The 15,455-nt window shown below is 31.8% G+C and overlaps 2 protein-coding genes across 21 annotated transcripts in view; one reads left to right on the top strand and one right to left on the bottom strand.

Annotated features, from left to right (window-relative positions):
* Positions 1 to 11,390, bottom strand: part of LOC126753154 (multidrug resistance-associated protein 1) — a 25,753-nt gene extending 14,363 nt beyond the window's left edge. For 13 of the 20 annotated variants that reach the window (XR_007666093.1, XM_050464360.1, XM_050464372.1 and 10 more), the window contains exons 1-9: positions 11,266 to 11,389; positions 5,253 to 5,465; positions 4,882 to 5,193; positions 4,516 to 4,815; positions 3,543 to 4,457; positions 3,313 to 3,450; positions 2,520 to 2,666; positions 931 to 1,015; positions 42 to 861 (exon numbers count right to left, since the gene is read on the bottom strand). Coding sequence is in view for 19 of the 20 variants with exons in the window: in XM_050464360.1 (XP_050320317.1) it covers positions 42 to 861; positions 931 to 1,015; positions 2,520 to 2,666; positions 3,313 to 3,450; positions 3,543 to 4,457; positions 4,516 to 4,815; positions 4,882 to 5,193; positions 5,253 to 5,306 (2,771 nt within the window). In the remaining variant the exon portion in view is untranslated. Of the gene's footprint in view, positions 1 to 41; positions 862 to 930; positions 1,016 to 2,519; positions 2,667 to 3,040; positions 3,188 to 3,312; positions 3,451 to 3,542; positions 4,458 to 4,515; positions 4,816 to 4,881; positions 5,194 to 5,252; positions 5,466 to 11,265 lie in introns of all 20 variants that reach the window. The other 7 variants (XM_050464377.1, XM_050464376.1, XM_050464368.1 and 4 more) reach the window with 2 other exon arrangements.
* On the top strand, positions 5,795 to 15,455 carry LOC126753163 (PIH1 domain-containing protein 1). The gene is made up of 5 exons (XM_050464391.1): positions 5,795 to 5,978; positions 6,049 to 6,160; positions 14,239 to 14,930; positions 15,058 to 15,201; positions 15,266 to 15,455. Exons 1-5 carry the CDS (start codon positions 5,910 to 5,912, stop codon positions 15,302 to 15,304), a joined length of 1,056 nt encoding a protein of 351 aa, XP_050320348.1. The 5' UTR covers positions 5,795 to 5,909; the 3' UTR covers positions 15,305 to 15,455.

The following is a 15,455-nucleotide window of genomic DNA, read 5'->3' as shown; positions in this document are numbered from 1 at the left end:
TTAATGCCTTGAAAATTGCAACAACTAATATTTAAACTTACACAGAATCTGACAAACTTTCAGTACGTGCTAAGGAAATGGCCTTTTCGAATGTGCCCAGAAGTTCTTCCGATTTGATGGTACCCTCCAATTGTTGTTTAATCTCATCCAAATCACCCTCATCAGGAGACTCTTGCAGATGTTGTATAATGAATTCCGCAAAAGCACCTTTGCCCGCCAACAATTCTTGATAGGTGCCACTTTCGCTAATTTCACCCAATTTCATTACATATATATTGTTTGTTTGCGGCAAGAATGTAATGCCATGCGTGACTAGTACACGTGTCTTTTTCGCCAACAGACCATTCGGTCCAATCACCTCTTCGAATATATGCTTGCCCACATGTGAGTCCACAGCACTTAATGGATCGTCAAGTAAATACAAATCAGCATTGCTGTATACGGCACGTGCCAAAGAAATACGCTGTTTTTGACCACCAGATAAATTAATGCCTTTTTCACCGATTTCAGTTTGATCGCCAGCTGACAGCATGTCGATATCGGCACGTAAGGCACACGCATCTATTACACGATTATAACGTTTACGATCGTATTGCAAGCCAAATAGAATGTTATCACGTAGTGTGGCATTCTGGATCCATGCCTGCTGCGGCACATATGCAATACTGCCCACTGTGTTTACGCGACCCGACAATTTGTCCATTTCACCAAGCAGCGCATGTATGAGTGAAGATTTGCCGGAACCAACTGTACCAACGATAGCGCACAATGTGCCTTTCTTCACTGTCAAATCGATGTTTTTCAACGTCTGTTCTCCATCACCCCACGAAAAGGCACCTTTTCTGATGATCATTGGATCGGCTGAAAGTTAGAAAATTTTAATGAGATTAGTTAGGAGTGAACCACAATAAAGTTTCGCATCATATTTACCTTCTTTGGGATCATGCTGGACACTGTTTGGATCCAATTCTTCGCTGTTCATGAATTTATTAATACGTTTCACAGAAACTTGAGTCTGTGTTTTATTTTGGTGATGTGTAAAAGGATTGTAGAAATAAATATAAGTTAGTTTATATATTGAATAAAATTTATCATACATTGAGTATGCACATATAGTAATGAACAATTTCCTTGTTAGTAAAAGCGAAAAATGAAAATATTTTTTTGTATTTTTTTTAGTTTCAAAACTACAATATGACAGTAAACCAAGTGCTATATGCTACAAGATATTGAAAAACGTTATAATTAAGCCAATTATACATGAATTGCTTATAGTGAATTTCGAAAAGCGACCAAGCAATTGTTATACTCTTGCAACATGCTGCTTCAGAGTACAATAGTTGTGTTCACCTAAAAGTAATAGAGTTGTATATAGGGTTATGATCAGGATTATGAGAGAGAGAAAGAGAGAGAAACATTATATTTTGTACACGGTGTCAAAATTTGTTTATAGGCGTGGCACCGCCCACATTTAGATGAAATCACATATCTCCGCAACTACTCCACTAATTGAAACCAAAATCGTTATACACCGATCCTAACGATCGTATGTCACGATGTGAAAATGGGCACTAGAAGCACTCTACCTCCCATATGTCACAATTTTAGATTCCATATAATTCTTTCACTTTCCACTACACAGCACCAATAAATATATTCGGATAAAACTTTGCAGAAATAGTGGCTTTGTGGTTAGCCATCTCGAGTCCGATGTGGATGCCAGTGCGTATGACTAACTTTTTGCCGAAAATATCGGTGAATATGTGAGATATGTTATTGAAATTTAATGAAATATTTTCTTGATAATAATATATAGTACATTGAACTAAAAATTGGTTGAATCAGGTCAATACTGCCCTTAGCTCCCATATATATGTATCTAATTTAAAGATTTTCAAACTTTCAGTTGACCCATGTCGGAGTTATATTAATGAAATGGAGAGAGCGTATTTTTCTAATAACAGTGTTTCTTTATGCCTAAAATTAATAAAAATTGGACAAAAACTTGCCTTAGGCACCATATAACTGATCTTCAAGAGTCTGAAACATGCGGCTGATTTTAGTCTACAAATTGCAAGAGTATAAAAAAATTCGGTTACCCGAACAAACAACAAGTGTACGGTGGGTGTTGTCAGCAACAGCAAAAATTTTGAAATTTTGTTTAGAAACTTTTTTAAAATTATTATTTTTTTTGATTAATTAATTAATTTTTTTTATTAATTATATTTTTTTAAACTTAAAAATATTAAAGTTAGCGCTTTACAAGTCAGTTGGGGAGTGGTGTAATAGATATTAAGCAAAATTTATTTTTAAATATCATTATATTTACAAATTTCAGTACAAAGGATTGCAACAGGGAATATTTACAAATTAATTTACATCTACATAAGTATGTACATATATGTATGTAACTGAGCACATTAAACGATTTATCGTTTATCAACAGAGTAAACACAAAAACAAAAACAAAAACAACGACAACACATGTAATAACACAATTATAAATCAGGTCGACTTACTTGAACCATGTTGGTTATCAACATGGGCAACATTATTAATGGAAAGCGCAAAATGTTGAATAATGATAATGAAACGAATATTTTAGTTGCATCGAGAACATTGTTTTCATCAATTAAAACATATGTACCGAAAGTGACCAATGACACCTAGAAGGGCAGAAATAAAATATAAGAAATTTGTTTGTTATCATAGTGAAACGGTGAATACATATGAACTAATGAATATTATAACTTTTAGAAGAAAGTTTAGAAATGCATGTGTATATGCACTAGAGGCCTTGAGTTTTTTATTTGTAATCATTTTCTACGACTACTGCCACCAATGCTGCTTTCAGATGCGAAGCAATGTTGTGGAAACTACGTATTTTCTTTGCACTTAATGTGTTTTGCAATCATTGCTATAGATATTCGCTCCGCATTATAGTAGTTAATGAGTGAGTTCATTTTTTTTTTGTTTTGTTTTTCTTTTGATGTTTTTATGAGGTTTTTCTCCACCAATCCGTACAAATTTGATGTTTTACCTCAGCCAAATCGATAAATAACATTGGCAGCGTAGCCAACGGTAGTTTCATATTCTCGAACAGCGCGATACTAACGAATACTTTGGATACCGTTAGCTGATTCTCATTACTTGATAAAACGTATGTAGCAAAAGTAACTAAGGAGACCTTTTAAATGCAAAATTTATTATAAAAAACATGTACATTTTACTTATTCGTGTTTATCGTAAGACATACGAATAGTGCTGTAAATAAAAGAAATGTTGGTATTTCGGAAAATTATATCAGCTTACCAAGAAGGGGGCACATGACCAGAGAAACGAGGTTCCGGCGTTTAAGTACGCAGCGGCTTTTAGAGTCTCTATTTCCTTCTCACGGATTTGCAGCACTTGATTTTCGAAACTTGGCTCCCAAGCATATAATTTAAGCACCTAAAACCCAAATAATTTAGTCTTGTAATGCAAACGGATATAAATAAAAAAAAAATCACTTTATTATAGCTTTGGTTAACTAATATCCTCACCTTTATGCCGCTGAGCACTTCGTTCATTAGTTTAACACGTTCATCCTTATACTTCATTTGTCTGATCTGATATACTTTAATGCGATTGGCTATAACACCATTAACAGGAATCAGAATGATCATCACAGCAAGACCGGCCAATACGGAAGGCCCCAGTTGGAGCCACAAAAAGTACATGGCTAAGGCAATTTGTAACGGCGCTGACCATATCATATTTATGTACGTTGTTAAATCCATAAAACGTTGCGCATCTACAGCCATTAAATTGACTATTTCACCCACTGTCGATTGTTTGCGTGTTGCATTTGAGATGACTAAAGCTTTGCGGTAGATAGCATTTATAAGTGCAGTACGAATGCGCAAGCCAACGACGAACATGCGATGGAAATATTGTCCCAGGATAAATGTTTGTGCAGCAGCTGTAATGAATAGGAGCACAGAATAGAAAATACCCTTCCATTCGGGTTGTTTTTCGACATTTTCGTCGGCATAATCTTCCACAAAACCTATAATTAAACTGAGCACTTGAGGTTGCGCAAATGCCAGTAAATCACAGATAAATTTCAGTAAGGAACCAAGCAAAAAGACTCCTCCAAATGATTTAATAATAGGTGGCATTATGGATGTGATTTTTTTCTTCTCTTCTGAACGCCCATGGGGGTTCTCAAATTCCACTTTTCCATTACTATACTGCGCCTTGGGCTGTGGTGGTGTTTGGCTCTTATAATTTTTGTGCACACTTTTATTCCAATAGTACGCGAATATTGGCATGATTTCGTTACAGCTGTCTTGTGAACGCAAATCCCATAAATCTTTCTCCTCTAATGGATTTCGATAACCTCTCCATGCCATACCATCGAACCAAGTGTATGTCACGCGAGACAAGAAACTTGCCGAACTTTCCGGTATTTCGTTCTACAAAGAAAAATTTATATTAAATATACCAGTCAGGCACATTTGTTGAATAACTTACATTCGTCCGTTTGTATTTAGTTTCTCTGGGCATGGCATCGGCAAAACAGTTCAGCAATAGCATTGCGCAAGAAAGTGCGAAATAAATCATGTAACTAACATAATTGTATTCATCCCACGAATAGTCGGGTTTGTCTGCAATGTCAGAGTTCAATATCTTACTTCGCTGGTTACTTTCACGGACTTCGGTGCGGCATTGAGGAATTGCAAATATTACAAGCAGGAACCAGAAAAGAAATTGTGCGCCGGACGTTTGCACACCATATTTTCGATTCAGAGGTATAAAAATGAACAGCAACAACTAAAACAAATAAATCATATATAATGAATTCTTAAAGGGGTAAGTAATATAAATATTGTTACTTACAAAAGTAGCAAATTTTATAATAGGACCCCAGATATCAACAGGATGGATTAACGAGGCTGTAGCCTCATCACCCTTCTTTACTAAAGCGACAATAAAGTCGGTTGCCGAAAGAATAAGCAAAGCACTATTCAAAACCAATTTGCTAATGTTAAGTTTGTTCCAAGGGATGTTCTTATCTAAACTTGCTTTCAAGTAGTAAAAATCGAATATGCAGAAAGCCCACAAAAATGCACATGGGGCCCATACTAGAACAGTCTTTTCAAAGCATTTTGTAAAATCTGGGTCACTGGTCCACCAAGTTTGATTTGCGTTCTATTACAATAGATTAAAAAAAGGTTTTAAATGAAAAATCGCAATGTATTGTAACTTACCCAAAATTCTGAGCCGCAAAACTCATCCATGGGATGATTGCCACTATCTGTCATTTTGATCTTCAAAGCAGGATTAAACACTTAACACACTTTGCTTTTTCTTAATAAAATTACGTTTTGTTATAATAACTGGATAAGCATGAATTTTTTGTAACAAAATAAGTAATTTGTCAAATCGAACACTGGCCTTCGCGCAGCTAGTTAGCTGCTAACCTGAAATTGGAAAATGTAAAACAGCTGTTATACAGAGATATTCATATGACTTCAATTTATAGAAAAAAATTACAAATGTTGATAACCATATCGTAATTTCCAGAGATACAAAAAAAAAGAGTCGATAATTTAAAGAACAAAATATTCTATTACACGATCTATATACATCGTTTTTATGAGTAACTAAAGCCGAATAAATAAAATCATTTGTTTCCCTTCTTTAAATTTAATCTAATCATTTGTAACACCCTGTTATGTAGTCTACAAAATATTTCTGCGTTACTGAAAAAACGAACAAAGCTAATTGCTGTCAACGAATGTCATTTTACGGTGACAGTAGTTATTTCATTGTACAGTTTGTTTATCAACTTCATTTTTATTAGAGTTTTGCAACTTGTAAAGAATTTTCTAGTGTTTATTTACAGAAATTACATTTTGCCAATAATGTCTCATCCAAAGAACTTTTTAGATGCGGATGAAAGCCTACTTGAAAAGAATTTAAAATTTGTCAAGGTAAGTGAAATTGCTACAAATAAAGAGCACGGTTATTATTTAATTTCTCACTGAAAATTTTCGTTTTCAGAATGAAGTGGAAGAAGAACTCAAACAATACTTTTCTGGCACAAAAGATAGTGATGGGTTAAATGAATCGCTGGCACCACCACGTGAATATAAAGTTGTTCAGCCTAAACCAGGTAATGACGAAAATATTATGTTTTAATGAGGTTGGTGGTATCTTATCAATTGTGTTTTTTTTTTCTTGATGATTTGCAAAATCATGAAAGATAAAGTATAACTTCTTTTTTCACTTTTCCAACTACTCGCATCATAAATTAATACATTTTTATGTAGAAAATGCAGTAGTGATATATACAGAAATGTTTACTTTCACATAATTTAAATTTACTATTATTCCACCACAAATGTGTTAATTAAACAAGACGCTTGGCTGAAACTGTCGGCAACCCAATAATAATTGGTTGTGAAAACAATTACAAACGCCTAGTAAGCTGCTGATTGGCACAATGCATTTTAATTAATTGTAATTGAAATTGACTAGAGCATGAACAAATCGTTTTGGTATCGAGAAGGAGAAAAATATATCAAGTGTGAAACCGCGGAAATACTTATATGTAATCATATGAGTGCGTATATCTAAAATGTTAGATAAAGAAATATATTTATGTTTATTTTATATTTAAATTTTCATAAATGCTATGACATCAGTCTTATCTTCCATATAAAATATTGAAAGAAGTAAAATTAAGCAGTTTAGCCTCAGGTTTTATCTGCTATTTAAGAAGCACTCAAGTACAGTTTACTGACAGCAGCTAAACAAGTTTCTGAAACAAGAATGGTGAATTTTACCCAAAGACAAAAATGTGTTAGTGAAATCTTAAAATGTTTAAAGAAATTATCATGCATATGTATATTTATTACTATAAGATCTTGTTATACAAAACATTAAAATAGGTGTACATATAGACATATGTGAAACTATTCTCCTATATTAGAAGCTGTATCAGAGAGCACATGTTGACGAGTTTTTATTTGACATTTTCTTCGAAAGTAATTGAGCTGAGCAAAAAGTGCATGCTTTTATATAAACATGTATACTTAAGCACTTACATTTATACGAACACATGTTAAAATACATATATTTTTACTAAAGTTCAACATTAATTGACATTTAAAATTGGAGAAATTTATATTTCAATTTATGAGAATTGAAAGTCGAATATTGATATTATTCTTAACATTCAAATCTCTTGATTTTTAGTACATAAGTAGCAAAGCAAACAAAAGAAATTGTGCTGAAAAGTCTCTTCAAAAATAAACTCTTAAAATTGGGTTAAGATTGTAATTTATTTTGTAATATCATTGCAATGACCACGAAGAGAACAATACATGCGAAAGTATGTTAAGTTAATTAGTAATTGTGCGAGAGTAGATTCTTTTCGATAATGAGATATTGAGGTATGCTAACAAATATTTCAATTTCCATCAAATAGTGTTTAAAAATTCTAGCTTCGATTTCGCAATTAATCCAAGTGATACGGGTAAACACTAACAAAGCTGCATAAATTATAAATATGTACATAATTCAAATGCCCACACTGTTCATATACAAATAAATGTGCCGACTGACAAAATATATGGCTTTGAAATTCAAGACTTTAAATAAACATACTTAAAGTAAATTTGTTTTCACGCATTGATATATACACAACTAATAATGTACATATTTATGTATGTATGTGTATCGGAAACCTGTGCCTGTTTAACGTTTTCTGTAGCAGAAGCAAATCCAAAGCAATTTTTTAAAAACTTCTAAAGTCTTATGTTGTTCGATCGCAGAATCTGCAAGTTAGCCAATTGATACAACACCGAACCCGTTCGTCCGATAGATTTAATTCATTTTTATTTTTAAGATCACTGATGCGTATGTACATATTAATGTATGTATAACACTGCTTTTCGTATGCGAATTTTAATCAATTACATTTATTTAATATTCTGCATTTATTCTTACAGATGTGATGTACATATACACTTCTTTATGCGTGCAAAATTCAGCGTTGATTAACTCTTAGAGATAAGCTGACACTCTTTGTTAATAAATGCTGATGTATTTCTTATACTACCTACGAAATTTGCACCCTTTAAATGTATACTTTGTAAGAAAAAATCAATTACCTTGAGCTGTTCCATATTTAAGTGGCTCCGACAATAAGAGAAAAAAAACCAGAACTTTAAAGTAATCTGAATTTCAACTACATGGGTAATGCTTTTTAGATTACTCTATCTATACCATATTTCAACTATGAAATCTTATCTTATCGACTCTCTATTTTGAAGTATTGGTAAAAAAAGCTTTCATATCAATCGCCAAATATGAAGCATCTATGTACATAGAAACTAAACCGTATTCTAGTTAACAAAAATGATGTACACGCGTATACTAGAAAATACCAATATTATTAGAGGTTTCATTACATATTTCACAAATTAATTTGTGTTGTTTAGGGTATATGCTCGTCTGGAACACACACCATATGTCAGTTCTTATAAATATGATTATATTTTTATCAGCACTCATTGTAATTTCGTAACAATATGAAATGTTCATACCGTATTAAATGCATGTACATACATACATACATACATATGTATATAGCAAACTTTTTGTTTGTTTGTGCATTCAGTCATCATTTTGCGCACAGTTCTCAATATCAACAACAGTTCGTTTATTTAGTTTAAACACATTTATTTAGCGACGTTTTTGTGAAAAATGTGAAGCTACATGTTTCATGCCTGGACGCCAACTGTATTACTGTATGATTTATTGTTGAAAAACATATTTTATGGTAAATTTATATATACATATATACACTGGTTTCCTTAATCTTTACGATTACGATTATCCAGGTTGCATTTTTCTTATCGTAATTGGGAGAGAGTTCACCTATAAATGCACATACATACATATGTATCAACTGTTATCAGTAGGCTTCCCCATTCGTTCTCTTGCTTTTCGAAACTCATAGTGATACAGCTGAAAAATTGCATGCCATACCACGTTTTCCCTATTCCCAATCGTGTATATTTAGGCTATTTATATAGTACAATGTTTTTCGCGGGACGCCCAAATTGCGTAATTTTGTTTATCTTTGATTTTCTTGCACACTTCTTGCTGTTGACGCTTTCAACGCGAAATACCCCAATTGACACAATAAGGAAATGAGTTTCCTACTTGAATCCTTTCTAAACCCCTACTTTATTATTTTTTTTGTTATATTACAATTAATTATTTACTTTTGGTACGCTTTGTTGATCAAGTTTATTACGCTCAAGTCAACAATTGTTTGTCGCAAGGTTGCTTCTCCTGCTAGTCCATAACTGGATAAATCTTATCGTTATAAAAACACCCATAAAGCTCGTAGATAAGGATGTTCAGTACGTGTGCTTGATATTCATATAATATACACATAACAAATAATAATAATTTCTTCTCGGCTTAGTAGTAAAGAGTTGTTTGTTTTAAATTTACGTTATTTTTCTTGATGTTTTCATGAAAATATGTAATTTATTTGTTAGATCGCGCATGAAAAAAAAATTTTGTAAAGAAAAATTTAAGATTTAAAAAAATATTCAAATTTGTTTGCAATTTATATTTCTGTTGTTTTTGCTTAGCCTTCCAAAGCAACTAATAAAAAAAATTATTTCGAATTTGTTTATAAATTGTTCGTATGTTATTCTCAGTATTATTATGTGGTATTTTTTTTTTGTGTAAATTACTATACTCATTAATATAATATATTACTTTATTAATTTTCAAAAAAACATTTATAAGATTTAGCATATAGAAAAGTATGTGATTATTTTAAAAAATTGTATGGACTAGGAATCAAAAGCAATTAAGTTGTCAATGCTTTTACTATTTTGACAGTTTCTGCTGTATTTATTATTTTTGACTTAAAGTAAATACCATATACATACATACATATGTATATGTATCTGTATATATTTACAGTCTTAATTACGAAAAACAATATTCATTAACAAGAAAAAACGTTAACTTCGTTTCGAAGCTAGAATACCCTTCACAAATAAAAAAAATTCCATTAAAAAAACATTATTTTGATCAGACAGTTTGTATGCTATAGTAATCCGATCGAAAAAATTTATGCCGAGATTGTAGTGTTGGCTTGGAAAATAGTCTGTTTCAAATTTTGTAAAGATACCTTGTCAAATAAAATCGTTTTCCACCATGCTTTTGATTTTGTTCAGGGTATAAAAACTTATAGCAGTTAAATAAACGGGTTTTCAATTATAGCAGTCACATTGCGATCCTCAAAATTATTAACATTTCAGGTATAATACACAAACACAGTCAAACCTTTACGTAATTATGCATATGTACGTATGTATGTATATACCGGTCGGTGTATTTAATAACAGTTGCTTCAAGAATCGTAATCCAAACAAAAAACTTCACTTGCGTGTACGAACATAAATATGTAAAAATAAAGCCTAAAGCCTCCGTTATTCACTTCAAATGTAAAGTATAAAACAAACAATTTTGTTTGTGGTAGTGCACATTAAACCATTATAACTTCAAACAAAACTAAAAACCTATAATTTAGAATTATCATCAAGGCCAATCAGCACGTTGGCAATTAAATTATTATAAAAAAGTATATGTATATGCGTGTTTGTATATACCAAATAGATATGCTTTTATTGATTCATTTGTATGTAGATATGTAATATGTAGAACAGAAATGTACTTGTACCCACATATCTGTAGTAAGAATGAATGAGCACGAAAAATACTTCCTCTAACCTTATAAAAAAGACTTAGTCACCTGCACCACTTAAAAACAACCCACTTGTTTGAAATTAAAAACTAGTGAATTTTTATAATTGAGTTGTAAATTAAGTTTTTTTCTTCCGTATCAACTGAGTATTGTGCAATTCAATCAAAATTCTAATTACCGGTGAATTTTGATGTTTTTTTTTCAAACATTCGCGGCACATTCTCTTGTTACATATATATTTACACATCGGGGATTTTTAACGTTATTTTGCATTTCATTTTGGCCATGTACATATATAATGAGAATTTTTGTTCGTGACTCTCTTTGCTTGGTTGAACACGATCTTTAGAGATATTTCTCTGCACACAAAATTTACACAAAAATCAAAATGTTAAAATTGCGATTCACAGAGTTTGACACAACAGCACACAAACAAACACTAATAGCGATTAAATACAAAAATTTCACTTCCACATTACCTTTTTTTTTTGAAGTTCAAAAGATCGTACTTTTTCGTTTTCACTGACTAGTCCACAATTTAAAGAGCTTTGTACCGTCGCGTTCGAGCACCTCGCACCAACTGGTTGAACTACCTAACGCTTCTACCTTTTTGTCTGCTGGCGGTTGCGTTTCTGTTAGGCATTTACGAGCAACAATAATGTTTTTGTTATTTATTGATGGCTAGTTGGAATGTGTCTACAGATATACATATGTACATACATTTGTATGAACTTAACAGCTAGAAAATATAAAGATGGGGCATAAACCATTATTGCCTCTCCAAGTAGTCTTAATTGTGCGCTGGGCCACCAGTTGCTGGGAGCGCAATCAGCTCTTAGTTGCCTAAAAAGTGTGAGCAAAAGCTAAAAATGTGACTGAGAGAAGTTGAAGTACAGAGATAAGCTTCTATGTATTTCACGAGTGGTTTGTGTACGTATTTGGTATGCATGTATGTATCTATTTTCATATCTACATAATAAAATTCACTGTAGAAGTTATTTGCGGGAACTTTTTGGTTTTGAAGTGATTGGGCTACTAATGTCATTTAACCCACACTAGTAACAAATATGCAAATAACTAAAGTTTCATTATGTTTTAACTTTTTTTTTTCAAACAAATTCAAATGCTGCGTCATTACAAAATAAATAGAAAATAATGTGTGTTAATGAATGTAACGTTTTTTATCGATTCCGTACTTGCATACATATTTGTATATTTGTTGTTGCTAAGAACTATGCCATTTGTCTGCTGGGTATTGCATATGTATGTATTAGTGGGAGTATTTCTGATTTTGCCATTTTATGTAATTTAAAAGTGCAAAGTCATAGTTTGATTAACTAAAATAGCCGATATTGAATTGGTATGATGCATAAGTTTGGGGTTTACAATAGCTCTTCAAACACATTGGATGATTAAACGGAGGATCCTGAAAATAAATTGTATGATACTGGAGGATTTCTCCAGAATATTTAGATATATATTTTTAGATGTGTTTTTAAAAAATTAAATATTATAGAAATCAATAATTTACTTGTAAAAAGCCAATAACGATCTATACAACATCCGTTCCCACGACAGTTGGGTCTAACGTAACCGAAACGGAGCCGGATTTTTTATCCGGTCAAGGACTGTCAACTCAGCAGAATTCTGCCGTTACAACAACAACAATTGCATGACAGATTCGAATATACATATACAAATCAATGTCTCAAAATAACTAATTGATAAATACAAACATGTTTATATATACATGTGTATGTATACATGCATGTAATAATGGTAATCCTTAAGAAGACTTCTTATTTACAAGTCATAGAGAATATTTCTTTATCAGCTATGGAATTTAAGTTATGTTACAAAAAATAACGTTTCATACTCATATCGACCGTTATTCAGTTACAAAAAGTTCATTGATCGGATTCAAATCCTCCACGTGAGTCACTTCATGTTTCTTATCAGTAGTCAATATTGTGTTTCCTAATATCGTATTTGTTGAACCCATTTTAATTAGCAACACATAACAACATTCAATTGATTTTTAATTCTTTTCGCTAGTTTTATAGCGAAAGCAGAAGTCATGGTGGTGATAGCCATAAGAATATTAGTCAATATAAACTAGCAAATAAAAATTGTGACGTATACAGAGTACGCTAATAGTTTATTGACCAAAACCTAAAGAGACAATCATTGCACAAAAATCTTACCCCCTTAAGATAACATCAAAATGCACCTGAATCTTTTATACGTGTATCTTTAAATGTTGAATACCTGTATACATGTATGTACATGTTTTTATAGAATAGATTATATTTCCGAATCATAATGCCAACTTGCAAAAATTCGTTTGACAAAGGTTCGATTTGGAGGTGTGTGTGCCACTTTAAGTGATATCTTTAATCAATTTAAATCATATATTTCAAGTATGTAAGTTGGGGGAAATTTGTGAGAACCTACAGGTATGTGATTCACATAGCCATAGGTTTTATAAAATATCCACACGATAATCAATATATTTTATTACTTAGGTATAATACATTTTTCCAGTGGCATATTACATTCTCTACACTCTTTATCTGAAACATAGAACAAGTTGTCGACTTCTTTACCACAAACACATTCAGATTTAGATTTAGAGATTTTGAACATGAATGCGCCTTCGTATTACATAACTTACTTAAATTACTTTTAATTTTTTTGTCTCAATAATAATATCTCAAGAGTGTTGTGTATAAAATTCAAGTCGAATGTTGTTTAAGAATGTTTTAATTTTTAAAAGACAAATTTTGCAGTCCAGTTATTTTTGATTTTTTTAGTACGATATATGTAACATGTGTTGCTAAATTTCTTTATAGCTAACATGCTTAAACTATCTCAACTGAAAACTTTCGCTTTGTTATGATCGTTAACCTCTTACGCTTTTCTAACAATAATATATACACATGATGTGACCCATTTTAAGAAATTTACAAATACGCCATGTGTATGTATTTTCACTCTCTTAAAGTTGAATATTTATGTATTTGTACATACATATAGATGTGTGCAAAATACATATAAAATAATTTTGCCAGGTATTTTCGTAACTTTACATTCGTTTATAATATTACAATTATAAAGGTTATAATTTTTATACTTATTGGAATGGAATTGGTCTAGCCTTCGGTTCAAACCGCATACCCCTAATATAATGAATTCCGATCCTCTGGTTAACGTTTTTAACGACAACTAAATATATATTGAAATTATCCACAACGGTTGACTCGATATCACAAATGTATTTACATATATCTCATTTGAAAATGTTTATTAAATAAAAATAAATAAATAATTTTAGATGATGCGAACTCAAATGTAGCAATAAAATTTAGTCTAAGTAAATGATCTTTAATGCAATGTTCGGTTACACCCAAACCTATCGCTTCCTTACTTGTTAACACTTATTTTTATTTCAGGAATTTGCATCAAAAGCTTTAAAACGAACACAAATGATAAATTTTTCATCAATGTTTGTCAAACTGAAGAAATACCGCCACCGGAGGACATTACCGAAGAGCAGTTGGCTGACATTTTGCAATCGGAAGTACCCAGCTCCTTTCGTATTCCCATGAGTATTTCCGATCCACGTGTAACTAAGGATAAATCAAATAATTCAGTAGATGTTTGCGATATTGCGATTAATCCCACCTTCTTTGTCAAAATTCAAAAATCCTTATTATTTAAAGACTTTTTCCTGGCCCTAATTGCCGAAGCTCTAAACGATAAATATAATGTACAAATAAAAGTCGAGAAATCAATAATATTGCAAAATAGAAAATTCATTGGTACACTGGTGCGGCATCGTGTACGTAATAAGGATGTAAAAACCGTTTTGAACTCTTACAAACAACCAACTGAGGAAGACAAAAGGAAATTGGAAGAACTTGGAAAACCTAGTGGCGGAAAGAATGTGCCATTGGTCCAAGAGATTGATACAAATGAGATGAATGTGCTAAAGCAGAAATCAGAACAATTAAAGCAGAATTCCTCCAAGATTAAAGAGGCAATATCACTAGCTGGATCCACAGTGCCGGAGTTTAAGCTGCGTGCTAAATTGGCCAAAGAGGAGGTTCAAGAAATACAGGCGGAGTTCTATCTACCAAAATGTGTAAGTAGTAAAAAGTGAGACCGAATCTCAATGTGTACTCTGGACTATTTGATCACTGCAGTTTCGTAAAAAATATTTTGTTTGACAAATACCGTAATTTGTAATAATTAAATTATTTTCACCACAGATATCGTCAAATGAAATCACACTGGATATTGGAGAAGATCGCATTTTATTGGAATCTATGAAACATGGATATATGTTTGATAAGTTTGTGAATTATCGTTTGAATCAAGAACGTACTCGGGCAATTTTCGACAAAACCAATAAAGTTAGTTAAAATACTATAAGAAAAAGAAAAAACTTAATTTAATTTTTTAAATTTTTAATTCTAGATGCTTCAAGTCCGTATTCCTGTATATCCAGTTCATTAAAGTATATGGTCATCAACAGATGTGAATGTGTACAATTAGAGAGTTTAACTCATTCATAATTTTTAGTATATAAATTAGGTGCACGGAATTTTCAACTTATTGTTTTTTTTTTTCAATTTACAAATAAATAAAGTATTAAATTTAACAGAAA

The sequence above is a fragment of the Bactrocera neohumeralis genome, chromosome 3, assembly GCF_024586455.1.
Source record: "Bactrocera neohumeralis isolate Rockhampton chromosome 3, APGP_CSIRO_Bneo_wtdbg2-racon-allhic-juicebox.fasta_v2, whole genome shotgun sequence".
Lineage (NCBI taxonomy): Eukaryota > Metazoa > Arthropoda > Insecta > Diptera > Tephritidae > Bactrocera > Bactrocera neohumeralis.
The sequence above is the reverse complement of the archived record's forward strand: the minus strand, read 5'-3'. Positions and strand labels throughout refer to the sequence as shown.

What these genes read in the sequence shown, in the direction of transcription:
- LOC126753163 (XM_050464391.1), top strand. Translation starts at nt 5,910, where the DNA reads ATGTCTCATCCAAAGAACTTTTTAGATGCGGATGAAAGCCTACTTGAA. An exon ending in AGTTGTTCAGCCTAAACCAG is followed by an intron (nt 6,161 to 14,238) that starts GTAATGACGAAA and finishes TTTTTATTTCAG; the next exon opens with GAATTTGCATCAAAAGCTTT. An exon ending in TTTTCGACAAAACCAATAAA is followed by an intron (nt 15,202 to 15,265) that starts GTTAGTTAAAAT and finishes TTTTAATTCTAG; the next exon opens with ATGCTTCAAGTCCGTATTCC.